This window comes from Glycine max, chromosome 12 (assembly GCF_000004515.6).
Source record: "Glycine max cultivar Williams 82 chromosome 12, Glycine_max_v4.0, whole genome shotgun sequence".
Lineage (NCBI taxonomy): Eukaryota > Viridiplantae > Streptophyta > Magnoliopsida > Fabales > Fabaceae > Glycine > Glycine max.
The window spans coordinates 33,905,130-33,930,332 of NC_038248.2; the positions used below are offsets into that span (position 1 = coordinate 33,905,130).

Here is a 25,203-nt window from a genome sequence, read left to right on the forward strand (position 1 = left end):
CCATCAGCTTGTAGAAGTTAAGAACACTGATAAGAAGCCATTATCAGTTATAGTATACAGTTAAGAACGCGGGAAAGATGCAGGCTAATTAGCATCGTTAACAATGGCAGGGTATGGCCACAGAAGAAAGAAAATCCATGCACAAAGCACAAAACATTTTTCTTGTATGTTGTACATATAACAAGGAAAATGAGAGTTGTTATTAAACCATTGTGTGCAAAAACAGTAAGGAAAAGATTATTATAGTTTCAATACAACAATGAAGTTCAGTTGCTACTACAGGTGGAAGTAATGGATGCATAAAAAGTTGCTCATGATAAACAAGCATATATATTATATATCCTGAGAAAATAGCACAACGTACACAAAATTAAACGCAACAGACATGATGGGGTGGGGGGGGGGGGAGGAAGAAAGTGTCAGAGACAGTCCAAGGATAAGACTACTAAAGCTCAAGCTTTAGACTCACTGACAAAAATTATTTAGTTCAATAGATTTTACAAAGCAAAAATGCAACAAACATATGTTGTCATTTAAAGTAAAGATGAAAGTTCTTATTTAAGCAGTGAGCTCTTCCTCCCTGTGAGTCTCAATGACAATATCTGAGGTGGGGTAAGCAACGCAGGTGAGAACAAATCCTGCATCAATTTGGTCGTCATCAAGGAAGCTACCATCTGACTGGTCCAGTTTGCCACTCACAACTTTGGCAGCACATGCAGAGCAAGAACCAGCCCTGCATGAGTAGGGAAGATCAATGCCATTTTCCTCTGCCTGATCAAGAATGTATATATCATCTGGGCATTCAAATTCTTGCTCTCCCTCTGGAGTTATCAGCTTCACCTTGTAAGTTGCCATGGCCCTCACACGACCTCCTCGTCCTCCTTTTACACCAAAGACAGCAGCGTTAGCCTTGAAGCTTGTCATGTTCACTGATGCCTGCCTCTTCAGGAAGGAGGTGTTCAACATAGTGCCACACAAAGCGCCTGTGGTCGCCATATTCTCTCCTCTCTCTCTCTTGCTTCTTCTTCTTCTTCTTCTTCTGGTTGATAGATAGATAAATAGATAACAACGAGGAGCTTGCATGCTTCATTATAATGAGTGAGCAGCGACATGCAACCCTATCTGCCACGTGCCATTATCTTATGCTTCAATCTATCTGCCTCTTTCCTTTTCAGTAAATCCGTCTCTCTATTCGCACGGCAGATTATTCACGATTCTGGTGGCTACGTACTATCCTCAGTTCCTCACCAGTCACCACACGTACGTTATACTTTATGAACTATTTACTGAATCTTTTTTACAATGTAAGAATTTAACTTATTTTTTGATTGGTTTTTAGTGAATTTTTTTTTAGTTACATAGAAATTATGCTAAAATATGTTTTTTATAATAAAATTAAAAAATATTTGAATTTTATTTCTAAAAAAATTTTAATATGTCCTAACATTAAAAATTATTTGTAGATTAAAAATTATTTGTAGATTAAAAATCATTATAAATTATGAGGAAAAAAAAGAATTTGTGAGGATTTTTCTATAATTTGTAACAATTTTTTATAATTTGTGAATGCTTATAATCCTTAGAAATATATCCTAGCCCCACAAACAATATATCCTAACAACGTAGTCACTCTCCTTAAGACGGGTGTTTTTTTAATGAATAAAGTGTGGTCTCCGTGGCCTTGTTTGTATCCTAAAGGTGTCACGACCTTGGTAATTAAATCTCTCAAACCATACATATTCGGAGAATTATTTCAACTTGCAAATAAAGCTGGCAGCAACTTCATAGCATGAGACCTCTATAATTTCCTCCTTAAGCTTCCATGTAATTAGAAAGCATAAATTGCAGGAAGAGATAACATTGCCCGAATTGTTTTCATCTTTACAACCAGAGCGAATATCTCTAAGTAATCCATCCCATATGTTTAAGGTCTCTAAGTAATCTATCTCATAGGTTTCAAGGAAACCCTTAGCAACCAACCTCACCTTGTCCCTCCTACTTGCCTTATATATTTTACTATACTACATATATTCATTTGCAACCAATCAATTTCTTTCCTTTTGTTTTGGCAAAGAAATCAACTCGAATGAATGTTTTGTTCTTCTCCAATGTCTTCATTTCTCCAAGGAGAGGAAGCAAAAGCTAACAGTCTTCTTGATTTGTTTCAGGATGTTTTATTACTTCAGAACCAGTTGGAGTTCAGACTTCAGAGAGCATAGACACACACATAAGTAGTCGAGAATGAAGAATATATCAACCTTTTTTCAGATACAATTAGATATCATCTCTAGTTCAGGTTAAAAAAATTTTCCATGTACAATTTGTGTACTTTCTCCAAGCATGGACACCATATCTTCTAGTCCAATTTGTGACGGATCGGAAGAATTTTGGTTATATATGCAAATGCAAGCCACACGAAAGAGGAAATAAATTAAGGATATTGTTATTCAAGAATGAAGATGACATGGTACGTAGGTACTACAGTTGAAGTTGGTGATATGATAAACAAGCATATAAATGAAAATGCAAGATAGAAAGAGACATGAGATATAGAACTAGAATAGCTCATCCTCCTGGTGGGTCTGAATAACAACATCTGAGGTGGGATAAGCAACACAGGTGAGAACAAATCCGTTACCGATTTGGGTATCATCAAGGTAACTACCATCAGATTGGTCGACTTTGCCAGAAACAACTTTGCCGGCACAGGAAGAGCAAGCACCAGCCTTGCATGAGTAGGGAAGGTCAATGCCAAATTCCTCAGCCTTTTCAAGAATGAAAACATCATCTGGGCATTCAAATTCTTGTTCTCCTTCTGGGGTTATCAGCTTCACATTGTAACTTGCCATCGCACTCACACGCCCTCCACGCCCTCCCTTTAAGCCAAAAACACCAGCATTAGCCTTCAGCATTCTCATGTTCACTGATGCCATTGCCTGCTTCCTCAGGAACGAGGTGCTCAACAACACACTGCCACACAAACCGGGTGTGGTCGCCATTCTCTCTCTCTCTGCAATGCAAACACGATAAGGAGCTTGTGGTGTGGGTGGAAATAGTGTGCTTAATTACAACTCACATCTAACCCTATCTGCCCCGTGCCAATATCTATCTCTCTCTATTTTCAACTCAGAGTACTATTGGCTATCTACCTGACACTATCCTCACAGCTCACGCACAAGTTGCAGATATACTTTATGAATGCCATTTAATCAGAGTTTTTTTTTTTTTTTTTAACCACCTGTTCATAAAGATAAAATGAATTTTATCTAATATGAAATTTGATTGAAAATTAAATAAAATTTGAGGAAAAAAATATTTTCGTTAAGAATCGAATTACTCGAATATTACCCAATTTAATCAGAGTATTATTTACTCCTTTTTACTCTGTCAACAAGAAAAATAACTCTTTGATACCATGTAGGATTTAAAAACACTCTTCAATTGTAACTCTAATACTAAAATCTAGTTTAAATTTTAATGGGTTTTATTTTATCTTTTCACTCGTATAATAACTCATATTTTCATTTGGAAACATGTTTATATATATATATATATTTAAGCAGGCTCTTTTTTTTTGTAGTTGTTTATGTACACAATTTCTATATGAACTCTACACGAATTCATTTATTTTAGTGATGTTTTCAACTTGCCTAATTTTAAAGCCAACATAAACAACTGCATTAGAATAACACTTATGTGACTCTATATTAGTATTGGTGATAGAAGGATTATAAATTTGAAAATGCTACTACTATATTTTTTAATTATTTTTTTCATATACAAAATTTAAATTTAAAAACTTATTTAAGAAGATCGAGTAACATTCCATAAATTATAGATACCTTAACAACAACATAATTTGTATTTAAATAAAATTTACGTGAGTTTTAGTTTTAAAAAAATACTTTATATAAATCATGGCACTATCTTCTTCCTTCCCTTTTTGTCTGCATGGTCCACCCATCCTCCCCTCCTCATTTGAGACTGAGACTTACGGACACGTCTTCTTCACATTCTCTTCCCTCACTCACTCTTTAGACTATTTTGCCCCCAAAAGTGGACATGTGTCAATTTTTTAGCTAGTCCAATTTCGTAAAATCACTGGCCTACTCTTTTATACATATTATGTTTAGATTAAAAAGTATAGTGCTAACAGTACGTGGTATGCCAGCTGTCCCATATATTTTTGCTGTTATTCTTTCTTTTTTTCATTTTGTCTCTATTCAAGCCACGCGTAAATAATATAGAAGGTCTATTTTAAACTTTTATATATATTTTATCAGGCAAGAATCAATCCAAATAATACATTTTTTTGGTGCTCGTCATATTTGTACAGATATTAATTTTATTAATGATTAATTTTTATTATTGATTGATTATTTTTTATGGATTTTTTTAATTATATTTTTTTCATATACAAAATTTAAATTTAAAAACTTATTTAAAAAGATCGAGTAACATTTCATAAATTATAAATACCTTAACAACAACATAATTTATATTTAAATAAAATTTACATGAGTTTTAGTTTTAAAAAAATACTTAATATACATCATGATACTTTCTTCTTTTCTCTCTTTTTCTGGCATGACCCACTTATCCTCTCCTCCTCATTTGAGACTTATGACACACATTTTCTTCCCTCACTCACTCTTTAGATTATTTTGCCCCCAAAAATAGACATGTGTCAATTTTTTAGCTAGTCCAATTTAATAAAATAAGTGACATACTCTTTTATATCTATTTATATAGTCAATTTTTTAGTTAGTTCAATTTTGTAAAATCACCTACCTACTCTTTTATATCTATTATTAGATTAGATGCTTCACTACTTAGGTTTTCATTACTGAGGGATTATAAAATTTCCACTAATAAAAAAATAACAATTAACAACGTTTGCTATAAAAAAGTAGTATTAGCGACTTATAAAATTGTATTGAGAAAAAAAAAATCAAGCACGTTTGAATACACGTTTGAAAAAGTTTCATGTTGTTTTATACTTCTCCAAGTTATTATTAAGTTTTCTATAGGGTAAGCTTTAAAAATTATGTCCCCATTTGTTTTATATAAAATTCTATTTCCCGACTCTTAATTTCAAAATTCTATAAGTAAACCTATGACTATGAGTGGACTACTATTGAACAATTCGCAAATTGGCTGACCAAACTACATCGAATGCAATATTTGCGAGACAAGTAAATTAATCTTCCAATCACATATTGATACATTTACTTATCCACGGCAGAATTACCATAGTAAATTAATCTTCCAATCACTCTCCCCCGCAACCGTCCTTCAATGGTGAAGGAGAGGAAACAAAAGCTAACACTCTTCTTGATTTGTTTCAGAAAGCATCATCCATTTATGTTTCATATTTGAAATTTTACTTCAGAACCAGTTGGAACTTAATGGCATAGGATGTACAAATCATTTGTAAATGCTCTGAAGAATAGACAGATAAGTAATTGAGAATGAAGAACCTGTACTGCGGATACAACTAGATATAATCTCTCTTTTTTAAGTGATATGAAGGTTAAAAAAAAATTGGCCATACAATTTGTCTCCTAGCATTAACATTATCTTCTATAACATGTTAAGAACGCAAATAAGAAGCCCCATAAGAACGCAGGTAAGATGCAAGTTAGAATGACTGAAAGGGTATACCACATTTATAGTATCAAGGAAAATGAGAGTTGTTATTGAACCATTGTGTGCAAAACCAGTAAGGAAAGATTATTATAGAGTTACAATACAACAATGAAGTTCAGTTGCTACTACAGGTGGAAGTAATGAATGCTCATGAATGCATAATATGTTGGTGAGAAAGGAAGAAAGTTAAGCAGCAGAGAGGTCTTCCTCCTTGTGGGTTTCAATGACAACGTCTGAGGTGGGGTAAGCAACACAGGTGAGAGTAAATCCTGCTTCTAATTGTTCATCCTCAAGGAAGGTGGCATCTGAATTGTCAACTTTGCCAGATACAACTTTGCCAGCACACACAGAGCAAGAACCAGCCCTGCATGAGTAGGGAAGCTCAAGCCCTTCCTCCTCTGCCTGGTCAAGAATGTATACATCATCTGGGCATTCAAATTCTTTCTCTCCCTCTGGGGTTATCAGCTTCACCTTGAAGCTAGCCATGGCAGTCACACCACCTCCACGTCCACCCTTTACACCAAACACTGCGTTAGCATTGGGGAATGCCTTCAGGCTTGTGACCACTGCTTTTCTCCTCAGGAAGGAGCTGCTCATCATAGTGCCGCACAAGGCTGCTGTCGTCGCCATTCTCTTGCTTGGTTGCTAATGCTGCTTGTTCTTGTGATAGATAACAATAACAGCTTGTGGAAATAGTGTGCTATTGATGTGCTTACAACAACATATCTGCTACGTGCATTGTTCTATGCCTCAATCTATCTATCTCTATTATCACCACAGATTGTTCACCATGGTAGCTGGCACTATCCCCACCGCACATGTTATTCTTTATTTAATGATTATTTTCATATGGCTTTATCACAAATGTTAGGAATATTCTCTAACACACTTGATGATATGATAACCATACACGGAATATTACGAGGGAAGAAATTAGCCACAAAATCCAGCTTCCAATATTGGCAATGATATCACGACTGAACTACTAGTGTGCCAAGTATAAAATTGCATTGTGAAAAAAATTGTTTAGCTTTAGTACTTTAGTCTTGCCAAAATACTTGTCTTAAAATGCTTCTCTCTACAAGACTACGTCCAAAATTGAGTGTTCTTATATTCTCGTTAAATCATGCAAATTCAAACTAAAAAATCTAACCTAGCCTTCAGTATATATATTCACATGATTTCGTGTCAAGAAATCAAGTTAAAACAACTTCAAATAACTTGTGTTAGATAAAATAAGTTATACCAAATTTTACTGATAAATTACTGTTTTTTTTAAATAAAAAAACATCTAAACACAAATTAATTTTATAAAATCAATTTCATTCAAAAATATTTGTTTTATTGCTCACCCCAAACATACTTTGAATGTTTATCCTTGCAGTGCCGCATTTTAGATCCCATGTTCTACGAAAACCTCCAGAAGTATAAAAAATGAAACAGCATGGGTTAAGAAACCGACTATGCACCAGAACAAACTGTGTATCTACCCCCTTGTCTTGGCTAAAATCGTGTATAGCGTTACACCCAGACACGAAGACAAATTTTTACAGCCTAAAAACACATTATAAGGCGAAACTGAAGAGCAAAAAGAAAACACGTTAATGATTTAAAACTCAGGAGAGATGAGCAGGAAGTAGTTAGAAAGGATATTCAGATTTGATACAAAATTCAGAATCACAAAATTCATTTCCGAGACTTCATCCCCTTTACGTACAATAGCTAAACCGCGTAGGGGAATCAGACATCATTCCGTCAATAGGGCACCTATTTATATTATAAAAAAAAAGGATGAAAAAGTAGCAACGAGTCTGACATTTTGCTGACTATCTAATTATAAAGACCAATCCCTGCATTCTAAATCAAGGCTTTCAAACACAGTCAGGGAAAAAATCTCAGGGCCTCCCTAGTATAGAGAAAGAATACATCAACTAATATAGAGAAAAAATACATCCTCATCCTCAACCCTGTGATACTTACTACCTGTAAACATTGTTTGGTCCCCACACATGACCAGAGGCTTCCTCTAAGAAATTTATTGTCTCCAGCAACAAACATATGGAAGTGCTCTGGTCTCAGACTCCTACAAAAGCCTTAGTCACACTTGATGTTTCTGTAGATCCTCCTCACAAACAAATTCGAACCAAGATAACCCACAGCTCCTGCACATTTGGAGAAAAATTTAATCCAATTCAAGTGATAAGATTAAGAACACTCTAGCATTAATATAAATATTAAAAAAAGGTATTCAGCACTTAACTAAGGTATCCCATTTCTGCAGAGATTACAATTAAACTGAAGACTTACCACACAGAATTCCCAGTCCAAGACAAAACATCAAAGTGTATCCAAAATAGAAGCTGGTTTGGAAGAAGCCTGACATCTTCGTCTTCACATAGTAGTAGTATACTGAATACAAATACACGTAAACAGCTGTTGAGGCAGCTGAAAAGAAAGAAGTCCATTGCCAGTGGTAGTTCTCAGCATTTAACAAAAAGTATGTCCCCACAATTGTCACACAAACAGTAACAATGATAAGAATCAGAAAAACCAGTAGCATGAAGCCATAGACATAGTACACCTGTTTGTCAAAGTGGAAGGGGAAAAAATGCATAAGAAACTGCATATATTTAATTTACCAGCATTCACAGGAATATTAAAGAGTTGCTTTACTACTTGAAAGACCATTATATAGAAATATTGTTCTCATAAAATAATTATTGGCTCTGCTCCAAAAAAGTAGAAGTAAACTTTATACCAAACCAAGGGAAGAGAATAATAAACTTTTACTGCCCAGAAAAGTAATTGCATTTTAATTCACCTTGTAATTCCAGAAGGAAGTGAATACAAAATACATCTCGATGAATATGCTGCCAAAGGGAAGCAGTCCTCCCATCAGAGAAACTACAGATGGTGTGAGGTACCACTTTTTCTCAGGAATGGGACGAGGAATGGTCTTCACACGGCATGGATTATTTGGAGCACCACTCCAGTTTCTTCCAACAACTGTGCCAAGAAGTGCTAGAGGGAAAGAGATAAAAGCCCATATAACAAAGACGACAACCATTGTACCAAAGGGAATAGCAGCTAGAGATCCATAGAATATAGCAATAGTGTTTAAAATAAAACCAATTCCAAAGCACATGAAAGGGAACAGTGATGCTGTAAGGATCATGGATTTAATCCAATTTTTACCTGAAAATGATAAGCACAGTCATAATCATTCAGAGAGAGAGAGAGAGAGAGAGAGGCACCTAAACAAACATCAAGAGAACATGTAGCATAGATCAATGCGAATCTTACCCCCATTACGTGAGTACATCCCCCCACTCACATAACCAGAAATGAAAGATGTGAGAGCATAGCAAACAATGAAGGTTGTGACTATGGCTCCTCGTCTGCACATTGAAGGAAACTTACATAATAATGAAGGGAGAAGAAGTCGACAAAAAAAATATAGTCAATAGGAAAACTAGAGGAATGGAACATTCAGTGATAGTTGAAATGTATAAGCAGAAAATAATATGCACATATAGCATTTAAGTTCATTTTGTAGACAGTCACACTATCATTAACAAAATCATTATTCAAAGCAATATTACAGTCAGTCGTTTAAGGTTATGGACTTACCCAACATACAACATCCCAACAATAGCCAACAAGATGACAAGAAGAACCAGCAATGCAAGCTGAGCACCTGTACCAACAATAGCTGAAAGAATAACCAAACTGCGAGGAGGCCGAAAAACATCACCATGCACAAGTTTCCAGCCAGATTCTTCACTAACATCTCTTTCCTGGAAATGTATGGGGGTTGAACAAGAATTGACAATCAGAACCACAATGAATTTTCCAGGAAAGTAGAATCTATGTTCCACACATAAATTTTAAAAAATAGTAATAATAGTAACAGACAAACATCAAGAAAGCCTCACCAGAGTTTCCAAATCATCATCTTCCCGAGCATACTTTGCATAGTCATTTCTCAACGTTCGCATTAATATCATTGACACCAATCCAGTAAGGAAGATGACCATCATAAAAGAATTAAAAATGGAGAACCAGTGAATCTACAGAAAGAAAAATGATCAAAGTTCGCTCAGTGACATGGCTAAGATAGGATCCACATGAATGAACACGTAGCAGGTAACCAACAATAAACACCTCTTCAATCTAAAATACAAATCTAGCAGCAATGATTTTCACCTGATGCTCAAAGAACGGATAGTCCAGGTATACATCAAATCGGCGTCCAAAAGTGACATTCGTAGGAGACCATTTGACAGAATATGTCATGTCCAAAGGTTTTCCTACTTCCAGAGGCCTTGGGTTGTCATTAGTTAGATTAACATGAATGATCTGCAATAAAAATGGACCTAACCTAAGTATGCACTCTATGAATCCCAAAACAGCATAAGATAGCAAAGATACTTAAATAACTTCTGACCTGATCTTTATTGTATTGAACATTGATGTTCTTGTGTGTGTAAAGTACATGCTTGCCATTATCACCATTCTTATCGGGATGTAACTCGCCAACATACCCTTAAACATGAATAAAAGAACCTTCTACAATGATCAACCAATCAAATGCAAAATCAAATCAAATAAAGAGAAAGTGGCAGTTGTAGGCATACCCCACAATGGAAGATCATCTGAACTTGTGATTAGCACATCGATGACCAACAAATAGAAAAACCATGGAAAGAAAGAATGCCAAGAGTAAGTTATTTGGAAAATTTATAAAAAAACATATGAATAAAAATGAAAACAAATAACAAAATGGTTGAAATGATGTGAGTGAGGGTTTCTTCATATGAATAACTTTAAACAAATGATTCTTCATATTATTGAAACAGAGCCTTGGTGCTAAGGTTGGACTCTCAATACACATTCAAGTCATGGAATCAGCCTTTTGCAAGTGCAAAGTACAGCTGCCTACTATAGACCTACATTCATCCCTAGACCCCCCCACATAGGATAGGAGGAGCTCTACCGCACCAAGATTCCCTTACCCATTTTTTACTTCAGGATATTATAATCAGTCAAGAATGCTTAAGCAATGACTTCACATAAAGAATTCTTAACTTCATCCTTCTTTCAGCTTCAAAACTATATACATCACAAAACACCCAGCCTGATGGGACTTGTAGTTGTAGTTATTGAAGGATCAAAATTGAGCAGGGCACTGCTCTTCCAGGCTCAAGTGTTTCTAAATATGAAGCACGGACACCTATCTTATTTGAAGTGTTGCCGTGTCGAACACGTTTCCAACACTTCTTATTAGGTGCCCAATTCAAAAATTACTTTTTGTTGGCTTGAATACTTAAGTCATCACCTTTACACAACTAATACGCTTGAAAAAACATAGCAGGTTGGTTTAAAAAGATGAATATACAATTAATTTAAATATTTTGTTATATGTTACTCATATTTCATTTAATTAAAATCTCTCAATTTGTGTGTGTATGTGGTGTCCCCATGTCCTATATTTTAGACATTAACTGTGTCAAAATGTCCTTGTCCATGTCGTGTCTGATGTCCATGTCAGAGCCTGGGCTTCATAATTCTAATTCAGTCAATGTGTCACGCTGAATAATATATAAAAAATATAAATTTCATCATTTATACATCAATAATTTATATTCCCACATAATGAAATGTTGTAACAAGTCATGAATAACTCTCTATGGATGTAAATGACACAATGGTTATGTCTATTGTTCTTAGAATTAGGGAAAGAATTCCCATGACATTAATTCCACAACAGTTACAGAGAAATCCATAAGTTAAATCCCTTTATTCAATTTTAAAGGACTCTGATAAATCTTTTCAACTGAGACTATTGCGAAAAATCAGTAAAAGCATGCATTCAATATCTTGATCTAAAGCCCAAGCTGTGAGCCTCTCCTTCCCTATCAGACTCTCAAAAGCAATTGCATGAATATAACAGTAGGTATCTGCCAGGTTGAATGTAAGATTTAATATATCATTCACAATTAAAATATAATTTTGGCCACTTCCAGTGGCGTGTCCCTGAATGAAATTGGTTCGAAGGCTGTATCCAACAAGTTACAGCAGTTGATTGGGTAGCTAAGACAGAGTTAAGGGCAATATCCTTCAGGGTGCATATTATTTTAGCCCAGCCCCTTAAATTTATACAATGCCCCAAATACAAAAAAATTGTTGCCAGTGTCTAAAATTTCTTCACTACATAGAAGTACAACCATTCTAACAACTCTCTAAGTAACATGTGAAAGAAAGAAACAGTGCAACATACCCATAAAAAATTCAAACCAGTAATTATTCTCTATTGCATCCTTGAACTGTTTAACCTTTGCTTCATCAAGTTCTATACGGCAAAATATGGTCTTCTCCACATTTCCTTAAAAAAATAATTAAAAAAAATCTGTTAAAGCCAGTTTGTCTACTGATAGGTCTTATGAAATAAATAGGATGAAAGAAACCTCCATACCTAGGAACTTTATCTCAAGTTGGCTATCAATGAGCTCATTGCCACCCAGGACCTCACCAAGACCACCCCATTTGTGTGCAGTATTACCAGGTGGACGGCAAAATGGTAGGCTGTAATAATTGTACGTTTCTTGTGGATTGTTATAAGGACCAACTTTGTTCACCCAAAGGGTAACTGGGTCATCTTGTTGATACTGCAATAAAATCCAATACATGTTTTAAACAGATAGCCATTTTGAGATGAAGCTACTTACAAATAAAGGAAGCACGTATCTTTACTCCTAGCTCAAGGAAATGAGGGGGAATCCAGTGATACAATGATTAAAATTACAAATGCTTAAAGACATTTAGAAAAACATTAATGTAAGTGTACCAAATACTATTTTTGCATAAGTTATAACCATGAATTGATTTATTAGGTTAACATGAAGCTCATCTGCGACACAAAACACAAACACAACCGGTCAAAGTCCAACCCAACATTGACAAGCTTCTGCCAAGGTAAGACTCTGACACCCAAGCTCCTGATGTTCAGAGAGGAAAAAACTACTATCTTATGCACTCAAATTGTTTTCAAACCGAACTCTCCCATTGGATAGGTATGTGCATAATTTCAACCTTCAAAATACACAAATGATTGCTAATAGACAGCACAAAAGACGACTTAGAACTGCAAAACCCACCACTAATGTTTGGATGCCTTTTATTCTAAAAGAAAGATAGTTTAACTCAGTATAAAATTTGCAATCCAACTCAAAAGCTACATAAAGTTGCTTCAACTTAAAACCAATTATTGACTCTGGGATCAATTCTTCATCACGAAATAAAAAATGAAAACATTTACCTAAAATCACGTTGGTGATATTTCATCGTGATTTTGGATGACTCAAAGTAAAGCCAAACACACACAAAAATAAAACCACCGCTTTGCAATTTTGAAGTGAAGAAAAGGGGTAGATAAAAAGGACACCATTTGCAATAGACAACAGAGAGTGGACAGAGGAACAACAATTATGAAGCTTGTACGTCGAAATCATGCATGAAAACTAAGACTAAAGCAACCAAACAACGGCACGGATTTCTCACGTTTACTTAATACGGAGTCAAATGAAAGGGAAAGAATACTTAGAATTCCAAATATAGCGAAAATCATGAATTAATAACAGACCAGGGAAGAGTTGAAATTGAAACCCAATCATATCCAAAACGATAATGTCAATCATTATTAATGGAGACGAGTGAGCAAACAGCTGAGATCTAAAGCCAAATCACCAAACCATGTAACTAAAACTTAAAACACGAACGGAAACAAAAAAGGACGCAGCTGAGAAAACCAAAGCGAAATTGGAAGATAGATCTAATAAAAAAAAATGAAGGAAAAGTAGATCGAGCGGTGGAATGGGGAAATCTTACCCTGTGATCTGACTCGGAAGCGAAGACCAGAGAGAGGAAGAGAGGGAGGAGAGAGAATCTGAAGAGCACGAACATGGCTGGCAGATCTCGAATCAGAACAGAGAAGAGAAACACGACGAAGACGAGGACTTGCCCTTGAAGGATTGAGACTCTCTCTCTTTTCTTTTCTGTGTGCCACTGATTACTAATACTATTTCTTTTTTACGTTCAATCCAACCAACCTTGCAATTTTCTTCTTCTTACGCTACAGTCCAAGAAAATCCATTTTTATAAAATTGAAACTCATAATAAATAAATATGTTTTACACTATTAATATATGTAAATATTAAACTCTTATTGTATAAGATGATTTGTTTTAAAATGTAAATTTATAGTACTTTTTAGAGATGACATTTTCTACAATACTATAATAAATAATGTTATTTGCAAGTAAATCCAATAATGTATTTAGTTACATCTTAAAATTTTTGGAAATATTTTAAAAATTAAAAATAATTAAAAAGAAAAGATAAATAAAATTAAAAGTTGTAAATATGTTAAAAAAATAACTTTTGGCATTTTTAAGAGAATATCACTTTTCATCCTATTAACAAGAATGAAGTCAAAGATGATATTATTATTTTTCCAAATACTCATTAAAAGTTAATAATTTATTCAAAAAAATAAGTTTGTAACCATTATGGAAGTATTATATTTCTAAATTATATTTGAAAATGAAATTTTAATTCTTGAAATAAACACATAAGATTGTTTTTAATTAATGGTAAATTTTTAAAATATAAAAAATAAAATAATTTAATATGATTGGGAAAAAATAATTAGTTGCAATGATGATGTATAAAATATACAACCAAAGAAGAGAAGAAAAAAAATATTAAAATGTCTAATTATAAATTATTTTAAATTTTAATTTTAATTTTTAATGTAAGAATACAAATGAGTAAATTATTATTTTGTGATATTATTATTATTATTATTATTATTATTATTATTATTATTATTATTATTATTATTATTATTATTATTAGAAAATTAATATGTGCTGAAAACTTGGCACTGGTGTTTCAATTGGGCTTTTGGTGTATCGCGTACTTTACAACAAAAGAATCGATTTATGATAAAAAAAAAAAAATAGAATCGATCCAACGGGATGGGCCATGGCTAGATTCTGATGGGAGTTGCTAGGTGCACCCAGCAATTTTAGTGAATGGCCATTTTACCCTTTAAGTTAAAAATTTAAAAACGCGCTCCTCTTCTCGGAAGACCACTGCTACTTCTTTTCTTCTTCCATTCCTGTTGATCCTCCGTGACACCGCGAGCCAAGCTTTCGTCTTCTTCCGGACACCACGAGCCAAGCTTCTTCTTCTTCTCCGTCTTCTCCGCGAACAGCCTTCGAGGTTAGTCTCCCTAACTCTCCATTGCTTTTACTATCCAGTATTGATTCAGCGTGGAACCTTAGGATAGTAACCTTAGGGTAGTAACCTTAGGGTAGAAGACGAGCGGGGAGAAGACGAGAGTACGCCGGAAAAAATGGCGGAAAAGGATGACGGAGAAGTCTTCCGGAAGACCCGTTAGGGGTTCTTCCGGAAGTTCCGGAAGAACCTTTTCCGGAAAGTTTCCGGAAGAAGTGTTCTTCCGGAAGTAACCAAACGTCTTCCGGAAGAACACTTCTTCCGGAAGACTTCCGGAAAACGTCTTCCGGGAACTTTCCGGAAGAAGTGGTTCTTCCGGAAGAATTCCGGAAGACGCGCACTTCCGGAAGATCTTCCAAAATTCCGGAAGACCTTTCCGGAAGAACCCTTCTTCCGGAATGTTTCCGGAAGAACCACTTCTTCCGGAAGTTGTTTTTTTGTTTTTTTTTTGTGTTTTTTTTTTTAAATTTTTTTTAAACAGAAATTGTTTTTTTTTTAAATGAATTATTTTATTTATTTTGGTTATTTTTTTTTTTAGATTTTATGAAAAATGAAGTTTGGGTTTTTGATGTCATATTTTTTTTATAATTTAAATTGTGTATTTTTACTAAATATTAATTTGTAAATTAATTTTTTTTTATAAAAGTAGTTGTGTTTGTTTTTGTTTATTGTTTTTTTTTTAAGTTAGTGTTTTTTCTTTAAAAATGAAGTTGTCTATTTTTATAATTAAAGTTGTGTGTTTTGGAAGTTTTATAAAAATACTAATTTTTTATAATTAATTAGTTTATTTTATTATAAATGAAGTATTTTATTTACTAAAAAAATTGTGGATGTTTACTAAATAATTTTTTTTTTACATTAGTTGTTTAATTTTTTTAAAAAATTAAGTTGTGGATGTTTAGTAATGAATTATTTTTATATTAGTTGTGTTTTGTTTTTATAAATGAAGTTGTTTATTTTTTTTTTAAAAAAATTAACTTGTTGATGTTTACTAAGTAATTTAGTTGTGTTTTTTTTTATAAATGAAGTTGTTTATTTTTTTAAAAAAATTAAGTTGTGGATGTTTAGTAATGAATTATTTTTATATTAGTTGTGTTTTTTTTTTTTTATAAATGAAGTTGTTTAATTTTTTTTAAAAAAAATTAAGTTGTGCATGTTTATTAATAATTTTATTTTACATTAGTTGTTTTTTTTTATATAAATGAAGTTGTTTAATTTTTTTAAAAAAAAATTAAGTTGTGCATGTTTATTAATAATTTTATTTTACATTAGTTGTTTTTTTTATATAAATGAAGTTGTTTAATTTTTTTTTTTAAAATTAGGTCGTGTATGTGTGAAAATGATTTGATTTAAGTTAGTCTTATTTGTTTATAAATAAAGTTGATTTTTTATAAAGAAAATTGTGTATATTTTGACCGAAAAAAAAACGTGTTCGACATGATTTACAGATCATGGCCAGAACACGAGGTTTAGGTCGTGCCATAGGTAGATTTGTAGGCAGAGATAGAGCTGCTGACGAGGATGCTGGCGATGTTCCCGAGAGGCGTAGGCCTACTGCCTCAGCCTCTCACATAACCCTTGGTCTGAAAAGCAAAGTCTCCTCCAAAAAAGATGGACTGACTCTAATGGGATGCTGCTAGCAGTATACCTAGAAAGCTCACATGCACAAGGAAGCCCGTGCGTGCTTCTCATCACACAACCACAAGAAGAGAGATTGTTGCCGAGATAACGTAGACGGTCAATCTCAGAAGCAATCTGATTTAAAGCATCCCTCGAAACCATCCCAAGAAGCCTCTTGTATAAGGTTTTTTTATATACATGGCCAACCACATGCGTACTGGTTTCAAAGGATGCTTTAATTTCGACGTGTTGCAGCGTGATCATGTTGTTCATGGCATCCCAAACACTACATAGGTCTCCAACGCTATTTTGTAGTACTCTTTTGAGAGCCCAATGAGCTGATTCAACCCTACATTTAAAATACACAACAAACATGAAAATATACAACAATTAAATACCATTTAATATTAATCGTTACTAACAAATAAAATCAGTTGTTAATACCTGTTTGTTGTTGTGTTGCCTAGGTGCATGACCTTATTCGTCCATGCTGTAATAAATTTTTCCTTGTGGGGGATAATCCATGTGTCGTTAACATAGTCAACGAACATCGGCCAAGGCGAACAAGCAACTTGAAACTTCTGATGTGACTCATGGAACTCGTATTCGGACGGACAATCAACCAAAGTACCCCAGTTATCCATTACATAGTCCCACGCATTTTTTTCCCCGATTAAAGATTTGCACTTCGCCTTCACATTCTTATCGATATGAAACCTGCACAACAAATTAGTAGACTCGGGAAACACAGTTTTCACTGCATTCATCAGTGCTAGGTCTCTGTCAGTGACAATAACAAGAGGGAGGCGATCGTGTCTTAAAAATAGGCCTCGAAATCGTTCCAAAGCCCATACAATATTATTAACACGCTCAGCCTCCAGATATGCAAACCCAGCAGAGAATGTCATCGCCGTTGGTGTCACTCCAACAAAGTCAAGTAGTGGGAGTCTGTACCTGTTTGTTTTGTAGGTACTGTCTATAAAAAACACCAGATGACATGCATTGCATAACTTTACTGCATCTGGGTGACACCAAAACAGATCACGCACCACAACTTCATCCTTCAATCTATGCCAATGAATGTATTGATCACGTTCGAGAAGCTTCATCAGATGCTGCATTTCGGTATCAGCTCCTCTTATTGAAGAACGATATGCACTTCTTGCATTGTAAATTTGCTTTATCGTGGTGTAACTGTCGGCATTGTGTTCCTTCAACGTTAGCAAGATGTTTTTCGGTTTCACCATCGACTTTGTCATATCAGCAATAATTTTCTTTTCTTCCTTAGTCAATCGCCCAGCGTATGGATGTCCAACTAAGGACTTCGCCAATTCATGATTATGAATCCCACAGATCAACTTCACCATCCAACCTTCCCCTCCACGCACTGGTTTCCCACGAAGCCTAAAGGGACAACCACATTTCCTACTCCCGGTGTCTTTTCTAACGAATTCTTTATTTCTACACTTGTACGTACCACTCCTTTCACACCCAATTAACACAAATGAACTTCTTCCTCTGCTACCGGTCTCTGTGTCAGATCTCATAATCACTGCAACAAATCCATTTTCATGGGCAACTGTTCGAGCCCATTGCAAAACATCATCTCGAGTAGCGAATACCTACAACGCAACCGTAACACATTAATTTTCATACAAACCATCAATTCAACCAATGACTCAAATTATCTATGATTACCTGAGATGTATTAAAAGCATTTGAACAATCGACATGTGGTTCATTCACTCCACATTCTTCTTGATTATCATAATCATAATCCATATGAACTTCTTGTGACATCGCAAAGTCATACCTCCATTGATCTTCGTCCATCTTAAGGACATATGCATCATACACAAGTACATTCAAATTATCATATAACCACATCCAAAAATTTACTACACCTTAAATAACAAACATATTAATAGGACATATGCATCATACACGACTATATTAAAATTATCACTATATTCTAAATTTATAACTACATTATTTACTTAAACTAAACTTATCACTATAATAAACAACTAATAAAACATTTTTGTACCATTATACATTTAAGTTACCTAAATCATTTAATATTATACCATTATACCTAATTAAATTATCCACAACATATATAAAACAGAAATACAAAAAATTATAAAACAGAAATATATATATATATATATATATATATATATATATATATCATTATAAAACAAAAAAATTATTAAATGAATTTTATTGTTATAAATTTTAATGTCCACAATATATACCATTATACCTAATTAAACAAATAATCCATTATTAAACAAATATATATATATATATAAATTATAAAACATAAATAAAAAAAAATCTAATAATTTAACACTTCCGGAAGACCGTCTTCCGGAAGTTTCTGAGGCCTATTCCGGAAGAAGTGCTTCCGGAAGTGAAGACCTTCTTCCGGATGTTTTTTCCGGCAACACTTCATCCGGAAAAGGCGTCAGTGCCTAAAATTTCTTCCGCATACACATTTTTTTTACTACTTTTCTTCCGGAAAAGAAAAAAAATACCCATAAAAGCGTACCTCCGACAAAATAGGAAGAACAACCACTAACAAAACTTCAAATACCGAACACGGGACCACCGAATCTCTAAATACTTCACGGGACCACCACCAAAATAGCGAAAGCGCAACCGGAAGAACACCAAAATAGCGAAAATGCAACCGGAAGAAACAAAGCAGAAGAAAGCGAAAGGCAGTAAAAAGAAGCGAAGAAAGCGAAAGCGCAGTAGAAAGAAGCGTTTACGCGTTAATTTAAAGAAAATTACACAAGGGCAAAATCGTCATTAGATACGCATTAAATATTATTTAATTTTTTTTTTAAAAAAAGTTCAGTTCCGGAAGAAGGTTCTTCCGGAAACTTCCGGAAGAAGGTCTTCCGGACGAAGTTTGTGAGTACTTCCGGAATTCCCAAATTCTTTTTCTGGAAGAAGTCTTTTTCCGGAAACTTTCCGGAAAAACTTGTTCCGAAAAGTTTACGGAAATACTTCTTCCGGAAGAAGAATTATTGAAGGGCAATTTTGCCACTTCACTGTTTGCTGGGTGCCCCAGCAATAATGCTGGGTGCACGTAGCAACTCCCGATTCTGATTCATGAAGCTTCAGGCCCTCATGGCCCACACGTCTGTTGACCTTAAAAAAATGGACCCCATACCCATAAATGCGAGATGGCGACAATAATTTAATAAGAAAGTCTGACTTCAAAAAAAAAAATCTTTAAAAGTCTGTTCGACATATGAAATTAAAATCATGGCTTTTAAGTTTAATCATGTAAGAATGAGAATTATTTTTTTATAGACCACGGATATTCTTTACCATAGGCAATCAAGTCGAATAAAATAGTTATAGGTGCAAAAAAAAAATTATAATAATAATTCATATGTTTGGATTATAAAAAAATAGAGCGTATGATACTATAATTTACAATAATGATTCATATTTTTAAATATTATCAATAAATTAAATATCACGGTTTCAAATATTTTTTTTTCTATTCTTTACTCTTCAACTATTATTATCTCGAGATAAAGGTTAAGAAAATAGTTCTAAATAATAATAATAGCTTTATCTTAACTGAACTACTAAAATAGAAACATAACCAAAAATGGAAGAAATATGAATCGTGAAAGGCAGTAAAATTACACCATTGTACGACATACATATAATGAGATGGGAGAAACTAAAAAGGGGAAACAAAAGGGCTGCCTCCTACTCCAAGGCCCAAATAAAAGAGGTGACTTAGTTAGTAAGCAAGAAGTCAAAAAATGAAGGTGAATATAATGATGATGCACACGCATAGAAATGTCATTTTCTGTTCTAAACTTCTAATCATGTGATTTAGAAAAAATGAATGAATTTTGGAGTGAGGGACAAGGAAATTCCAGAAGCTGAGAAAATGCTAAAAACTGAGAGGTGAAATGATGAGGCACGATGGACTTCATTTATGGAATGAATTAGTTTCACCTCCACATTAGGCTAAAGAACCTCATGAAGAGATTTTCTTTCAAAAAAATCTTTTACACCCAACACTTATTTCGTAAAACTTATATTTTTAATAATCCGTATGAATCATAGATTAGAAATTTGTATATTTATTAACAGAGATAATTTTAAAAAATTTAAAAAAGTATTGGGTGTAAAAAAGAAAATCCCCCTCATGACTCGTACAACTTCATTTTTGCGGCTCATGCAAATCCACTCTCCACTTGCTGCCGGTGTTTATGTTCACTTTTCTATGCTTCTCTCATTTTCTATTCTATTTTAGTACCTAACACACATGCGTGTACTATCTTTTTTTATTTAATTTCAAACCATATTTTGTGTGATTTATATCGTACAATGATGCGATAATGCACACTATAACTGTTTTCTTATAAATAAATAAAAAGTGGTCGTAAATAAAATGAAATTCATGACCAAAACAATACGTGTTACATGCATGTTTGGAGTTCAAGTTAAAAGAACTCAAAAGTATTTTCTTTCTAATAATTGTTTGGATAAAAGTTGGAAAAGTACATTTACAAATCTTAAAACACAATTTCAAATTCCAATACACAAAATGAATAAGAAAGAAATTATTATTTCGGGAGTAAAAATATTTTTGAATTTCCCCGATTGAAAGTAACATGTATTTTTTCCTTCTTCATTTGTTGTATTGAAATTCATAAGAATACATTTCCAATTTTTATCTAATCATGCCTTGCAATGTGCATCACAAGTTTGCTCGATTCATCATTGGATGGTCAAACGACAATAAGGTGATGAACCAAAACATAGCAGAGGAACAATAAGCTCTATTAGAATCCTAAGTGCATTTCCCTTTATGCCCCTTGGAAGGTAGACCCTTCATACGATCCTTCTACCTTTGTAATTTTTCCATAAGAAGGAACTGACAACACAAGTTCTTGAGAAACAACAACATTGGGCACAACCTCAATAAAACAATGTCAAATCGTTAAATACATCGATAGAGATGAAGAAAAGATGTTGCAAAGAAAAGCATTGCTCATTAGTCAAGGAGTATAAGGGTTGAACAAGAAAACTATCGCACATTTTGACTCTAATATTGCATATGAAAATACTGAGTCCGAGTCTGAGTGCTGAACAATTTTTCATTAATACTTTTATTAAACAATGTGACGATTAATTAACAACTTCAATACAGTATTATGGTTAATGGGTAATTTTTTTTTCAACCAAAGGATCTATTGTGACATTATTTTGGACGATAATGGTAAAATCTGAGTGAGATTAATTTGAAAAGGATGAGTGAAAAGAGATGCTGATAGATAGATAGATAGCATATTCATATTCTGTATTCTGTAGTACTACTGCGCTACGCTACGCTACGCACACACAAATAACAATTCCTTTGTCTCTTTCTCTTTTCTCTTTCTTCCTGCGTTAAAGTTGCAACTCCTCTGTTCCTTCAATTGTTCAAATCCCGAAATTATCATTAACCTTGCTGCAAATTGCGCACACGATTCTTTGCTTTCCTTCGAAACTCTCCCAAATCCCACTCTCTCTCTCTCTCTCTCTCATAAATTCGCCACCTTTTATTTTGCGTAACTGCTCTGCACCTTAGTCTTCTCTCTCCATTCTCCAACTCCATTTCTTCGATCTGGAGCTCTCCGCTTTCAAAGCTGTCAAATTTCCGATTCGGGATGGACAAATACGAGCTCGTCAAGGATATAGGATCTGGGAATTTCGGTGTGGCCAGGCTCATGCGTCACAAAGACACCAAGGAGCTTGTTGCCATGAAATACATTGAACGGGGTCACAAGGTTAGCTTCACTTTCACTCTAATCCTTTTTTTAAATTCATGTTCTTGTCAATTATTTATAATCCAAACACGATTCATGTTTAGATAGCACATGTATTGTCATGTTTTGTTTTTTGAATTGATTGATTGGTGTTTTCCAGATTGATGAGAATGTTGCGAGGGAAATCATAAACCATAGAAGTCTTCGGCACCCTAATATTATTCGGTTCAAGGAGGTCTGTACTCTGTTCATATGATATGATCTTCTTGTTGTGCCTGAGCCTGAGAGTGTCATGTTTAGGTTGTTTAATATGTGATTTCAGTTTTGCAGGTGGTTCTGACTCCAACACATCTGGGTATTGTTATGGAGTATGCAGCTGGTGGAGAGCTCTTTGAGAGGATTTGCAGTGCTGGAAGATTCAGCGAAGATGAGGTCATTTTTCAAATAAAATTATTCAAGAGTTTCCAAATTACAATGTTCTTAACTGATTTTTTATGTAAGAACCTCTGTAGAAAATGAAATGACATTGTATCTCAAACAAATGCTACTTGTTAAAATAACTGAAGTAGCCAATTTTAGCTATTAAAAATTTCGAGGCTTAACTACAATTCATTTGAGAAGTTGTTCTTTTTCCACTTTCCCACTTATTAGAGGCATAGAGCTGTTTTTCTTTTTTTCCCCACTTCATTCTTAGAACCAAGTGCTGGGGGATTCTAAGTTTGATTCTCATTCTTGTAATCTCCTCTACATTTCCAGGCTCGATATTTCTTCCAGCAGCTCATCTCAGGAGTTAGCTACTGTCATTCCATGGTGAATAGAATAATTATATTGAGAGTGGATTGTTCTGATGGTAATTTGTTTTTTTGCTTCCTTTGTGGTTGTTTTCTTTGTAATTTTCCTTCTTTTGCAGCAAATCTGCCATCGAGACTTGAAGCTGGAGAACACCTTATTGGATGGCAGCCCTGCCCCACGGCTCAAAATTTGTGATTTTGGTTATTCTAAGGTTCAATTATGGAGTGATATCAACACCGATTGCTTTAATAAATTATTAATTAGTTTTGCTTCTGATAACCTTTTATTTTCCAGTCATCTCTGCTTCATTCTAGGCCTAAGTCAACGGTGGGAACCCCAGCCTACATTGCACCAGAGGTTCTTTCACGTAGAGAATATGATGGAAAGGTAATTTTATTTCTATCATGGTATAAGATTAAGAATGTCTTGGAATGGTTCAACACATGCAGGGATTTCTCATAGGATGATAATAATTTCTTTTGGCACAAGGTCTTTAAGCAATATAGTTATGCATGATGTGTCACATGTAATTAATATATGTGAAATTGTGCATTATGCGCAATGATTTGATGTGCCCAAATTTAACTAGCCAAATAATATGGAAAAAATAGTATGTGTGAATTCGGTAGTTTACAATGCAAAATCTGCAGCACAGGTGTTGGCCACGGATAGATTAAATCTTTCTTGAATGAGTTTTCTGTGTATGGTACATCAATGATGTTCATTTTCTAGTTCTTCTATGCTGTTTTCTGTGTATGATATATCAATGATGTTCATTTTCTAGTTCTTCTATGCTGTTTTGTTTCTGTTCAGTTAGCAGATGTATGGTCCTGTGGAGTGACTCTTTATGTAATGCTGGTGGGAGCATACCCATTTGAAGACCAAGACGATCCCAAAAATTTCAGGAAAACCATCAATGTACTTTTTGAGTAGTTTTTTCCGTCTCGGTTGATTAATTTATAAACTGTGCATACTTTCTGACTTTTAACATTCTTATACAGCGAATTATGGCTGTTCAATACAAGATCCCAGACTATGTTCACATATCTCAAGACTGTAGACATCTTCTATCTCGCATTTTTGTGGCAAATCCAGCTAGGGTATGTACACCTGCACATGATATCACTAGAAGCTAGCTCATAATCGTTCAACAATTTCATAATCATATTTTTGTTTTGTAGTGGTTTTTTCAGTCATTTGCTAAGTTTCAGACATGTCCTCTAATGGAGTGTAGTGCTAAATTGTCATTCTATATTGTGATTTACTGCAGAGAATCACCATTAAGGAAATCAAGTCCCATCCATGGTTTTTAAAGAACTTGCCCAGGGAATTAACAGAAGTAGCTCAAGCTGCCTACTACAGAAAAGAAAACCCAACCTTTTCTCTTCAGAGTATAGAGGGCATCATGAATATTGTTGAGGAGGCCAAGACTCCACCTCCAGCATCCAGGTCAATTGGAGGATTTGGCTGGGGAGGGGAAGAAGAAGAGGATGAAACAAAAGAAGAGGAGGATGAAACAAAAGAAGAAGCAGTGACCGAGGCTGAAGAAGATGAGTACGAAAAGAGAGTCAAGGAAGCACAGGCAAGTGGGGAATTTCATGTCAGTTAAAAAGTGTTTATTCTTAGATAGAGCAATAGATTCTTGGTTTCCTTTGCACTTGGCTAAGTTCTACTAAGGTGAGTGTGTTGTGCTCGTATGTATAAAATTTAGGTTTTCCACATGGGACATTTAGTTTGATAAATGACTGTACATTTTTTTAAGGTTGTGTTTGGTTGTTAATTATGATCATATTATAAGTATTAACCTGTCCTTTTTGCTCTCTATCCCACTCTTCTCCCTATTTATCTCGCAGTAGGGATTTAGGGACATATGCTTCTCTTTGGAGGTCAAAATGCTTGGTATAGTGTCTTCTTGTATCCGTTTCCTTTCCCTTTGGTTTAGTTTTAAGGCCTAAAAGAGTTTCCTTGTGTTAAGTCTGGTTTTATGACTATGCTAGTAGTGATGCCTGTTTCAGTTCGTAGCTATCTGTTTCTCAGCTATGACTTGACG

At 34.3% G+C, this 25,203-nt stretch overlaps 5 protein-coding genes across 6 annotated transcripts; 1 reads left to right on the forward strand and 4 right to left on the reverse strand.

Moving 5' to 3' along the window:
• Positions 1-314: 314 nt before the first annotated feature.
• LOC100807723 (ferredoxin-A) lies at positions 315-1,083 on the reverse strand. Its single transcript, XM_003540108.5, has one exon. The coding sequence runs from the start codon at positions 1,081-1,083 to the stop codon at positions 559-561; it is 525 nt and encodes a 174-aa protein (XP_003540156.4). The 3' UTR covers positions 315-558.
• A 1,340-nt stretch (positions 1,084-2,423) lies between these two features.
• Positions 2,424-3,179, reverse strand: LOC100500372 (2Fe-2S ferredoxin-like superfamily protein). The gene has a single exon (NM_001250108.3). The coding sequence runs from the start codon at positions 2,997-2,999 to the stop codon at positions 2,556-2,558; it is 444 nt and encodes a 147-aa protein (NP_001237037.1). The 5' UTR covers positions 3,000-3,179; the 3' UTR covers positions 2,424-2,555.
• A 2,489-nt stretch (positions 3,180-5,668) lies between these two features.
• On the reverse strand, positions 5,669-6,721 carry LOC100808254 (ferredoxin-A). Its single transcript, XM_003540109.5, has one exon. The coding sequence runs from the start codon at positions 6,277-6,279 to the stop codon at positions 5,836-5,838; it is 444 nt and encodes a 147-aa protein (XP_003540157.1). The 5' UTR covers positions 6,280-6,721; the 3' UTR covers positions 5,669-5,835.
• Positions 6,722-7,286: 565 nt separating this feature from the next.
• On the reverse strand, positions 7,287-13,765 carry LOC100808777 (transmembrane 9 superfamily member 1). The gene is made up of 12 exons (XM_003540110.5): positions 13,537-13,765; positions 12,125-12,317; positions 11,930-12,034; positions 10,287-10,304; positions 10,097-10,194; positions 9,856-10,008; positions 9,585-9,719; positions 9,280-9,446; positions 8,953-9,047; positions 8,471-8,844; positions 7,957-8,230; positions 7,287-7,811 (listed from the first exon to the last, which is right to left on the reverse strand). Exons 1-12 carry the CDS (start codon positions 13,609-13,611, stop codon positions 7,744-7,746), a joined length of 1,755 nt encoding a protein of 584 aa, XP_003540158.1. The 5' UTR covers positions 13,612-13,765; the 3' UTR covers positions 7,287-7,743.
• An 8,119-nt stretch (positions 13,766-21,884) lies between these two features.
• LOC100809324 (serine/threonine-protein kinase SRK2A) lies at positions 21,885-24,953 on the forward strand. Of its 2 annotated transcripts, none has more exons than XM_003540111.5 (9): positions 21,885-22,382; positions 22,522-22,596; positions 22,692-22,793; positions 23,118-23,171; positions 23,272-23,364; positions 23,448-23,540; positions 23,967-24,071; positions 24,155-24,253; positions 24,424-24,953. In XM_003540111.5, exons 1-9 carry the CDS (start codon positions 22,263-22,265, stop codon positions 24,760-24,762), a joined length of 1,080 nt encoding a protein of 359 aa, XP_003540159.1. In that variant the 5' UTR covers positions 21,885-22,262; the 3' UTR covers positions 24,763-24,953. The 2 variants fall into 2 exon arrangements, with proteins under 2 accessions (XP_003540159.1, XP_025980486.1); XM_026124701.2 differs by having other exon boundaries at positions 22,332-22,382; positions 22,684-22,793.
• The last annotated feature ends 250 nt before the right edge of the window (positions 24,954-25,203 follow it).

Excerpts from the sequence above, each read along its gene's own strand:
- LOC100807723 (XM_003540108.5), bottom strand. The coding sequence starts at position 1,083 with ATGCAAGCTCCTCGTTGTTATCTATTTATCTATCTATCAACCAGAAGA.
- LOC100500372 (NM_001250108.3), bottom strand. The coding sequence starts at position 2,999 with ATGGCGACCACACCCGGTTTGTGTGGCAGTGTGTTGTTGAGCACCTCG.
- LOC100808254 (XM_003540109.5), bottom strand. The coding sequence starts at position 6,279 with ATGGCGACGACAGCAGCCTTGTGCGGCACTATGATGAGCAGCTCCTTC.
- LOC100808777 (XM_003540110.5), bottom strand. The coding sequence starts at position 13,611 with ATGTTCGTGCTCTTCAGATTCTCTCTCCTCCCTCTCTTCCTCTCTCTG. Across the intron at positions 9,048-9,279 it reads GTTGGGATGTTGTATGTTGG|ACGAGGAGCCATAGTCACAA; the intron begins GTAAGTCCATAA and ends TTCAATGTGCAG. Across the intron at positions 7,812-7,956 it reads TGGACTGGGAATTCTGTGTG|GAGCTGTGGGTTATCTTGGT; the intron begins GTAAGTCTTCAG and ends CCAAATGTGCAG.
- LOC100809324 (XM_003540111.5), top strand. The coding sequence starts at position 22,263 with ATGGACAAATACGAGCTCGTCAAGGATATAGGATCTGGGAATTTCGGT. Across the intron at positions 23,172-23,271 it reads TTAGCTACTGTCATTCCATG|CAAATCTGCCATCGAGACTT; the intron begins GTGAATAGAATA and ends CTTCTTTTGCAG. Across the intron at positions 24,072-24,154 it reads ATTTCAGGAAAACCATCAAT|CGAATTATGGCTGTTCAATA; the intron begins GTACTTTTTGAG and ends ATTCTTATACAG.